The 9,592-nt window shown below is 54.3% G+C and overlaps 1 protein-coding gene across 1 annotated transcript; it reads left to right on the top strand.

Annotated features, from left to right (window-relative positions):
* The first annotated feature begins 6 nt into the window (after positions 1–6).
* Aqp5 (aquaporin 5) lies at positions 7–3,398 on the top strand. The gene is made up of 4 exons (XM_028788314.1): positions 7–421; positions 1,449–1,613; positions 2,049–2,132; positions 2,704–3,398. Exons 1-4 carry the CDS (start codon positions 59–61, stop codon positions 2,887–2,889), a joined length of 798 nt encoding a protein of 265 aa, XP_028644147.1. The 5' UTR covers positions 7–58; the 3' UTR covers positions 2,890–3,398.
* The last annotated feature ends 6,194 nt before the right edge of the window (positions 3,399–9,592 follow it).

Here is a 9,592-nt window from a genome sequence, read left to right as displayed (position 1 = left end):
CGCCGCCCCGACGGCCGCTCCGCGACGCTGCCGCTGCCACCCGGCCCCCAAGGCCACCATGAAGAAGGAGGTGTGCTCCCTTGCCTTCTTCAAGGCCGTGTTCGCAGAGTTCCTGGCCACCCTCATCTTCGTCTTCTTTGGCCTGGGCTCGGCACTCAAGTGGCCCTCGGCGCTGCCCACCATTCTGCAGATCTCCATAGCCTTTGGCCTGGCCATAGGTACCTTGGCCCAAGCTCTGGGACCTGTGAGTGGTGGCCACATCAATCCGGCCATTACGTTGGCCCTCTTAATAGGCAACCAGATCTCGCTGCTCCGAGCTGTCTTCTACGTGGCAGCTCAGCTGGTGGGCGCCATTGCTGGGGCAGGCATCCTGTACTGGTTGGCGCCAGGCAATGCCCGGGGTAACCTGGCCGTCAATGCGGTGAGTGTACACCAGACTGTGGAGGGATGGGCAGGAACCCTGGGGACATTTCAGACCAGACCCTCCATGCTCCTCCATCTTGAGAATGGGTACAACCAGACACCAGTACACAACTTTGCCAGGAAGAACAGGCTGACCAACCTCCTGGGCAGCCTCGGTGCTCCAGGGTCCTGGTTTCTCTTCACATTCTGCCTCGTCTATAAGGGCTCCTCTTATGCTGCTCTTCCTGCCTTAACTCCCCGTGGCCGCAGAAACATCCCTTCCATTTCTCACCTCACTTGTGAGTTCTTTATTGTGATCCCCTTGGTGGTATAGTTTTAACGGACCCACCAGAGAGCAGCGGATAGTGATCAGTCGTGGTCTGGAGCAGCCGTGATCTCCCCGGGCTTCCAGTTTATTACCCATTACATGGAGGTGATCAGAGCACAGCTAGTGTCGTGGAGATTACACTTAGAAGCCGTGATGTGACGCACACCCAATACTGGCTCCCCCTTTTGTAACCCCTGCTCCTGCCCCTTGCTGTCTCCCCATTTTTGCAGCCCTAGATTCAGCCCCCTGTCCCATGTGAACTGGGCTCATTAATCAAACACAGAGGAGGATTTTCTCGGCCATTGTCAAGCTGTGAGTCAGACACACTGGAGAGACGGGTTTGAAGTTGGCACCGGCAACGGGTCAGGCATGGATAGGAGGCCAGGGGCTGTTTGCAGTAGGCAAACTGGGCAGCTGCCCACAGGAGGGAGGGTAAATGCCAGCTCATGGGGGCTGGGGATTGGGCACAGCCGTTGACATGATGGCACCCAGGAAAACTCGCTGACACCCTACCCTCTGGCTACAGGCCTGAGCTTCAAGCTTGCGAACACTTAAGAGCAATTTCTCCAACAAATAGCCTGTCTGGGTCATGCACAGGACTTGGCTTCCAAGAGCTCAGGCCCTAGGTGTCCTTGAAGACCAGAGCCTTGCTCAGCTACTCCTGTCACAGAGCCTGACCCTGATGGCAGCAGGGTCCTAACCCAGCTCTTCCTTGCAGCTCAGCAACAACACAACACCAGGCAAGGCCATGGTGGTGGAGTTAATCTTGACCTTCCAGCTGGCCCTCTGCATCTTCTCCTCCACGGACTCCCGCCGCACCAGCCCAGTGGGCTCCCCAGCCTTATCTATTGGCTTGTCGGTCACACTGGGCCATCTTGTGGGGGTGAGTAGTGTTGACACAAGCTGGGGTGTCATGGAGATGAACAGTGGAACCCCAGAACACCAGCTCCTCCAGATCAATAAGACCCAGCAGAGTTTAAGACCCGGTCTTGTGTGTCTAGGCTGTAGCCTTACTGGACCCTAGGTTTGATGTTGCCCTCCTCCCCCCAAATAAAACCTGTCTGGAGAAACTGAAGAAGTGGAAGGGAGGGTGAGCAGAGACTCAAGCCGAAGCAGAGGCTGAGAGAACAAGAGGGTGTGCTCAGGAAATGTAGTTTGGGGGAGAGGCTGGGGTACATGGATAGGATCATCATCCTAGGAACTGAGAAACCTGGGTTTGAGTTGTGGCTGGTCCCTGCACTGTGACCCTGAGACAGTCAGAATTCTGTGGGAGTGGAAGGGATGGCACCCTCCTCATCGTGACCCCCTATCTACCCAGATCTACTTCACCGGCTGCTCCATGAACCCAGCCCGTTCCTTCGGCCCTGCGGTGGTCATGAATCGGTTCAGCCCCTCTCACTGGGTGAGTGTAGGCCTTCCCCTGGCTCCTGGTTGGACTGTTTGGCAGCATACTGAACTGAAAGTCCAGAAGTGACTGGACTTTCTGGGTGTTGTCGGCCTAGAACTTGGGGGTTGAACAGAGAAGAGAACGCAGAATGGGCTGACGTGCAGCCAGAGAAGGGTGGGGTGAAATCAATACATCTTTAGAAGTGCATGGGGGGGGGGTCTGTGGATCTGTTAAAATCTGAGGATTTTAACTGCCCCTTCCTGTATCTGTCCTCTGATATTGTATTTATCTGTTCCTGTGGAGATATTGAGGCTTGTTCTTCTGGGACTGTACCCCTGGACAGTGTCTCCGTGTGTCAGTGGAGCTTAAAGCTCCAAAGGGTGGTAGAGGCTTGCTGGGCTCTGCCTGCCTCCTCGGAGGGTCTGTGGTCCATGACATTGTCATTAAGGACTGGCTAACAGTTATACTTTCCCTCTTAGAGGCCTGGAAATCTATGAGTCCATTCCCTTTCCTGGTCCATGGGGTGGGGAAGACCGTGGTCCCCGCGCCCTGGGGCTCGCCTTCTGATTTAACCCTGTCCTCACAGGTCTTCTGGGTAGGACCCATCGTGGGGGCCGTCCTGGCTGCAATACTCTACTTCTACTTGCTCTTCCCCTCCTCCCTGAGCCTCCACGACCGTGTGGCTGTCGTCAAAGGCACGTACGAGCCGGAGGACGACTGGGAAGATCACCGAGAGGAGCGGAAGAAGACCATCGAGCTGACGGCACACTGACCGGCAACGGGCAGGGGCCAGTCCCACAGCCCCTGGACCGCTGGAGAAAAGGAAGACAAAGAGTTTGAAGCACCTCTCCCCAACATCCTCTTGGCTGGGGAAGAGGCATTGGATCCCCATGCCACACACAGGGATGGGAGCAGAAGCCCACGATGGGACACTCGGGTGTAAGCCAGGGGCTGGAGTCTGACAGGGACAGGGCCTCTTTGGAATTAGGCAGAATGTCTGCCACAGCTCAGACCTCGGAGATTGTGAATGCAGTGCCAAGCTCACAGGTGGCCCAGGATCACAACAGAAAGGGGCGACAGCCCTGCTTCTCTTTCCCAACCCAGTATCTCAAGTGCCAAAGCCAGCCCCCAGATGGACAGAGGGGACATTCCCCCAGAGCTCTTCAGGAGAGGGATAGATGGTTCGTCCATTGCCATCTTATTTATTTCTGGTCAAGGATGGGGGCGGGGGCGCTGCTGGTATTTGGTGTTGGGCGTTTCCCAATAAACCTCCTATCTCCATATTGTGCCTTCATCTCCCTCCAGAAGCCTCTTGGGACAGTGGCCAGCCACGTCTCCCACTTGTGATCTCACACCTTCAAGCATGCTCACTAGAGACTACAAAGAAAACCAGGAGACAAGTCCCCAGAAAAGAAAGGGAAGCTGAGGCTCGGGGAGACTGAGAGGACCAGAGAGCGGGAGGGAGGGGACATCATATGTGGGGAGACAGAAGGATACAGAAACAGCACAAGAGACCAGGAGAGGGCTAAGAATAGAGTCCACATCCAAGTCACTTGTCCCTCCCAACCATCCCTTCAGCTATGTCAAGTCTGCCACTTGAGGAGGCCCCAAGTGTGCCAGGTAGAGTGGAGAAGTGAACCAGCCACAGCTTCTTGGGATTCCAAAGGGGTGACCAGCCAGGCTCAGTCCTGAGAGTCTCCACCTGGAGCTTCCTTTTCTGGGTCTCCGGATGTTACCAAAAGGCAGTGTGCTGGCAACCCATGCTCAGACGTTCACAAAAGCATCTCCCTACCCAGCTCTTTCCCAGGTCGCCTTTGCCCCTTGGAGGTTGGGAGTGGTCCATCACACCCTCCTCCCCTCCTGTCCGGTCCTTGCCGGCTTGTCCAGTTGCCGCCAACACTCAGGAGGAGAGGGAACCAGATGAGGTAAGACTGAGGTGCCGACTGCCTCACTGTGAGAAACAGGGTAAAGACACAGGACGGCTAAGTCCCCAGAGTCGTGGTTAAGGAGCCCAGAGGGGAACATAGCCGCTGGCATCCACATCTTTTTTTGTTTGTATGTTTTGCAAGACAAGGGTTCTCTGTCTAATCCTGTCCTGGAACTCGCTCTGTTGACCAGGCTGGCCTTAAACTCAGAGATCTGCCTGCTGCTGCCTCTCAAGTACTGGGACTAAAGGCTGAGCCACTGGCCAGCCCTCACATCTAAGTCGTGCTGCAACTGGAGTGATGGACCCGTATGTTGATATATACTTACCTGACACATGGGTTGCCTTGAGGAGAAAATGAGACAGTGACAGTGGGTTAGACACTAGTAAGGACAGCCCCTCTGAGAGCTTGGGTAAGCAATGAGGCCTGCTCTCCAAACACTGCTTGAGTCTACTGCAGGCTGGGAGGCTGGACCACTCAGCCCTCCTTCAAAACATCCCTGGGTCGAAAGGCTGAGGAAACGCTGGACCCAAGCCTACCAGCCCTCACAGGCTTCCTTGGAAAAATCAAGCAAGGAGATGGGGGTAGGGAGGAAACCTGCCCTGCTGGCTGTAAGTGCCAGGTCTAGCCAGCAGGGGGCAGACTCGCCCACCAAATCGATGCTCGACATTTCTCTGGGACTGGGCTCTAGCAAGGATGGGTCTCTTAAGGACTTAGGTTCCCGAGGGCACCAGAGAGTAGCCTCTCACTAGCCCCCTCACCTCACTACCCAGGAGAAGGCTAAGAAGAGAACAAAGTCTCAGTCCAGCTTTCAGACAACTCTGATTTGCATACCCCACTCTAATGGACCCCCAAGGGGTGTGTGACAGCGTGCACAGGGGGCCTACAAGAGACAGAGCCTCAGCAGGGGTGGGGCATCTAGCCAGAGGGAGTTACCTTCAGGTCTGCAGCTTCCTGCAGGTGACATCTTCCTAGCTGTTTGGGTGAGTATCCAACCAGGCTTAGGGCTGGTAGGTTACTGTGGTTGGGCTGTTTGGCCAGCAGGGGGCACTGTGAACCTGTGTATAATGGTTCATGGCCTGACAAAGGCCCATGCCAGCACACACACATACACTAATCCTGCATGCCTCTGGGGCTCCAAGCTGTGGCACTGGCTGTCAGCTGTGCTTAGGAAGGTTATATCTTCCCTGTGTGCCCCCCCTTCTTTCAAGGGCATGATCATTCCAGGTGCGCAGAGCCAGGGTCCCGGTGCCCCCAACCTCCCACTCCCAGCCCCCACGCTTCAGCCACCACTCACTCTCAAACAGCCAGGCAAGGTGTTCTCCAGCACACCTGAGTGAAGCCATACCCAGGCGCACATGCTCAGTCAGCTCTCTGAGACGCTTCTCTGGCTGAAGACGGGAGTGTAGGGAGAACTCAGATTCTCCATTTAAAGGCTGTCCCTCCTCCGCAATCTACGCCTCCCTCCAGAAGCTGCCAGTTTCCATCAGGGCTGGACGGACAAGGCGCTGGGATAGATGGGAGAGGGGGAGAGCTAAACGTGGGTAGCAGTGGGTAGAAGGGAGCTGGGTAGATGGTTGGGCTGGAGAAAGGATTTGGGGGAGGATCTGATCTCTGCTCAGTCCTGGGCAACAGTGAATGAGACCATCTATCAGACCCAGCAGCCTGCCAGTCCAGGGAGGTAGTGAGAAGCTGTCTGAGCCCCTTCCTTCCCTTTGCTCTGTCTTTCAGGCCTCACCTCCCCAGGGCTGAAAAAGCTTCAGTGGAGGGAACATCCAGAAGGAGCAGTAGGCAGCCAGGGGTGGGGCTGGGACAAAAGGCTTCTGAGCTCCAAGCTTGGCACTAGAGTCAGGACCGTCTGGGCCCAGGAAGGTGCTGGTCCAGGCAGGAAAAACAGGAACTGGGTAATGCCTGCCTGCCCGTAGGGGATAAAAGACCTTGTCCCAGGCTAAGCTGGATCCAAGGAGGCTCTGTCCTATGTGATCTTGAAAGAAGCCATCGCTGCCCTTACAGCCTTTCGCCTCCCAAACCAGAGCAGGACTGCAGGTAGCACTTGGCCCTGACCTGCCACAGAGGTCAAGACCCCTCCCCTTCGGGCTAATCTTCACTGCTGTGCCCTGGAGGTGAACCTGGTAGCCTTTCTGACTAGAGGCATTTTCCAGGAGCAGCTGCTTCTCCCAACTCATGGGGACAGAAGAACAATACCTGTTCTACCAGCAAGGCTCTGAGATCACAGAAGCCAAGCAGTGGGTGAGGGGCTCGATACCCAAGGTCACAGTCAACGTGCTCCTGTTTGTCTTGTCTTACCCAAAGCTTTCCTCGCAGGCACCACTGCTGCTGGAACATGTCCCAAGCCAGGCTAGGAGACTGTGGTAAATGCCTTTCCTTCTACTGGGCCCAACCCAGGTGAGGGCTGGAAAACAGACCTTTGAGGTAGGCTGAGGGTACCCCTCAGACACCCTCATCAGTTACTCAAGTCTATTTTCTCTTGAAAATAGACTTGAGCTCACTCTGATGTATGTAGCTCACTCTGATTCTGCTGGGGGTGGAGGGACACAAGGCTTCCAAGGGAAACTGCACTTGAGAACTGTCCTGAAGGAGAGACAGGAGAATGGCCCCTCCTGTGTGGAGAGGACAGCTCATTTAGAGACACTGTGAGTGTTTGACCCTCAGTAGTAAACAGGTCAGGGTGGAGATGCCGGGCAGGAGGAAGTGATCTCTCCTGGCAGGTTGGATATAGACGTTCAAACTTGAACCTGAGGTAATGGGGGAGCCATTGAAGTTTTGGTGGGCAGCGGGGTGATGTGACCAGTGTGGCATTTTGGAAGGATCTCTGACGTAAGAGAAAGGCCACCTCTGTTTAGCACCATGGGCCGCTGGGTAGTGTAGGAGCCACAGTTAAGCTGTCAGATGGGAGAAGGCTTGCTGGTCTCCTAGCTTTCTGCATAGGATGGGAGGACCTCAGGGGGAGCAAAAAGTTTGGGCAGAGTGCGGCAGTTTAAAGGGTGGGGGAGACAGGCAGGAGGATGGCTCGGTGAGAGGCATCTGTACCAAGCCAGACAGAAGACCTGAGTTCAATCCCTAGGTAGAAGGAGAGAACAGACCCCTGAAAGTTGTCCTCTGAAACTAGATGTGTATATATTCATATATATATATATATATATATATATATATATATATATATAGTTTTTATTTTTATTTATTTATTTATTTTGGTTTTTTCGAGACAGGGTTTCTCTGTGTAGTCCTAGCTGTCCTGGAAATCACTCTGTAGACCAGGCTGGCCTCGAACTCAGAAATCCGCCTGCCTCTGCCTCCCAAGTGCTGGGATTAAAGGTGTGCACCACCACTGCCCACCAATAATTTTTAAGAACGGGAGAGAGTGGCCGGGCGGTGGTGGCACATCCATTAATCCCAGCACTTGGCAGGCAGAGGCAGGCGGATCTCTGAGTTCAAGACCAGCCTGGTTTACTGAGTAACAGGACAGCCAGGGCTTCACAGAGAAACCTAGTCTCAAAAAACAAGCAAATAAACAAAAAGGGGAGAGAATCATCTGGGGCCAACAGAACAGTGGAAAGATTACTTTGTCTCCTGATGAGGCCAGGGATGGCTTGGCGGGCCTGGCCCCAGCAGGTTCAGCGGAGGGGGGGTGGGGGTGGGGTGCCAAGGGTGTACTTACTGTCCAGCATAAAAGAGCCTGGAACTGTCTCTAAGCTGATGTGTCCCACCAATCCTGATTATCCAGCATTACATCAGTAAGAAGCTCGGGAGGGAGGCGGGAATGACAGACACAGATGAGACTAGAGAGACCTCCCATGACGGCTGTGCCTGCCCGGCATCCAGTCCCACCAGCTGGGCCTGGCAACACAGACCGGGCAGAGAGGTGTGGACAAGAATGAGAATGGGCAATGGGGAAAAAGAGGGGGGCAGGGGGCACTGGCAAGAGCATGCTGTGCCCAGTAAGAAACCAAAGGTTCCTCTGAGGAGAGGAAGGGAAATCCAGGACAGAGTGGGAGAGGGAGGGGTCTAACTGGGACTGAGATGGGGGACCGGGACGGTAAAGCCTGCGGTCCAGAATTGGATATTTCCCTTGAAGACGTCAGAGTGTTCAGTCCTATGAGAAGGCAGGAGGGCAGCTGTAGAAACAGCAGCCGGGCATGAAACCAGCCACACAGTCATCTGCTGTGCTACTGAGTTTCTCCTGTAGCCAGTCTCCGTGCAGGACACTATATATAGAACAAATGTGATTCCTCCCCCCACCCCCACCAGGGCTGATCACCTTGTTTGGGAGACATAGTAACACCGTGGCAGGGGTGTGTTGACTTGTATTTGTAATAGGTATGGTGACAACACACAGAGATGTCCTTAGGACAGAGCAAGTAGCGCTGGAAGCTGTCCTCAGGGATGTGTTAGGAGGTCCAGGCAGAGTATGGCAGGCTCTCCATGAAGAGGGATGTGTGTTTGAGATGGCAGGACGCTCATCTCAGGATGTCAGGGGACAAAGGAAGAAGATCAAGGGAGGCAGGAAGAGTGGGACACCACAGGACCCTGTCCTACTGCTTCAGACCTCCAAGGAGAGTGGCTCAGCCTAGCAGAGACTGCAGCAGGGCGGCAGCCGGCTGAGTGCTGCATTTTTTAACATCATTCAGATTGCAGTGTAGAGAACCGACTAGGGCAAAGTGAGGGCGAACAGGCTAAGGGCTGCAAGGTGTCAGGAGGAGGGCACAGCCTGGACCACAAGGGATTCAAAACCAGCAGGGTTAGATGCCTTCGTCGGGAAAAGGGGTCAAGGACACTTCGTGTGTGCCACCAACTGCGCTGGAGAGAAGCGTGGGAGACAGGGAGGGTTACATTTTGAGGCAGACTCTGTTTGAGAAACCTGCAGTTAACCAGGTGCAGCCAGGGTTAAGGCAGGATGCAGGTATTGCTGGGAAGCTCCACAGAGGGAATACCTCTGAGAAAACAGCATCTTATACTGCCGGGGGCAAAGGCATGCGTGACACGTTACAATGGACACCGCCATTTAAGTAGATAAAAGATATAAAAGTAGATAATCCATCTGATCTAATAAATCACGGCGGGGGGGGGGGGGCTCTGAAAGCAAGGCCCTGAGGGGAGGCAGGAAGTGGGGGAAAGAACTCGGGATCCCCACTGGAGGACAGTAGAACTGTCACAGCGTGAGCATCCGTGTGATGAACCCCGGTTCCATCCTCCTTTCCACACAGCCAGGACCACATCCTAGATCAAGTTGACTGCTCGTAACTGCCACCTGCAAGCGATGTTTTAGGGCGAGTGGTAGAAAGAACTTAATTTCACACGTAGGCTTATGGGGCACAGAATACACCCCACCTATTTAGACAGAGAGAGTAGACAGTTAGGACACAGGAGCCCCTGAAGCAGGCCTTGGACTTGGGCTTCTCAGTGATCTTACTGTGTCTAAGCTGACATTAGAGATCTGACTTCTACTCCCCAAGTCCCCAGCACCCAGGCTAGACTTCTTTTTTTTTTTTTTTTTTTTTTTAAATTTTCTTTTTTTTTTTTTTTTTTTGA

Source organism: Grammomys surdaster, unplaced genomic scaffold (genome assembly GCF_004785775.1).
Source record: "Grammomys surdaster isolate TR1022 unplaced genomic scaffold, NIH_TR_1.0 125742, whole genome shotgun sequence".
Taxonomy (NCBI): Eukaryota; Metazoa; Chordata; class Mammalia; order Rodentia; family Muridae; genus Grammomys; species Grammomys surdaster.
The sequence above is the reverse complement of the archived record's forward strand: the minus strand, read 5'-3'. Positions and strand labels throughout refer to the sequence as shown.

Bases quoted from the DNA above. Each gene is read 5' to 3' on its own strand.
- Aqp5 (XM_028788314.1), top strand. From the start codon at position 59: ATGAAGAAGGAGGTGTGCTCCCTTGCCTTCTTCAAGGCCGTGTTCGCA. The intron at 422-1,448 runs GTGAGTGTACAC...TCTTCCTTGCAG, and splicing joins GTAACCTGGCCGTCAATGCG to CTCAGCAACAACACAACACC. The intron at 1,614-2,048 runs GTGAGTAGTGTT...CTATCTACCCAG, and splicing joins CACTGGGCCATCTTGTGGGG to ATCTACTTCACCGGCTGCTC.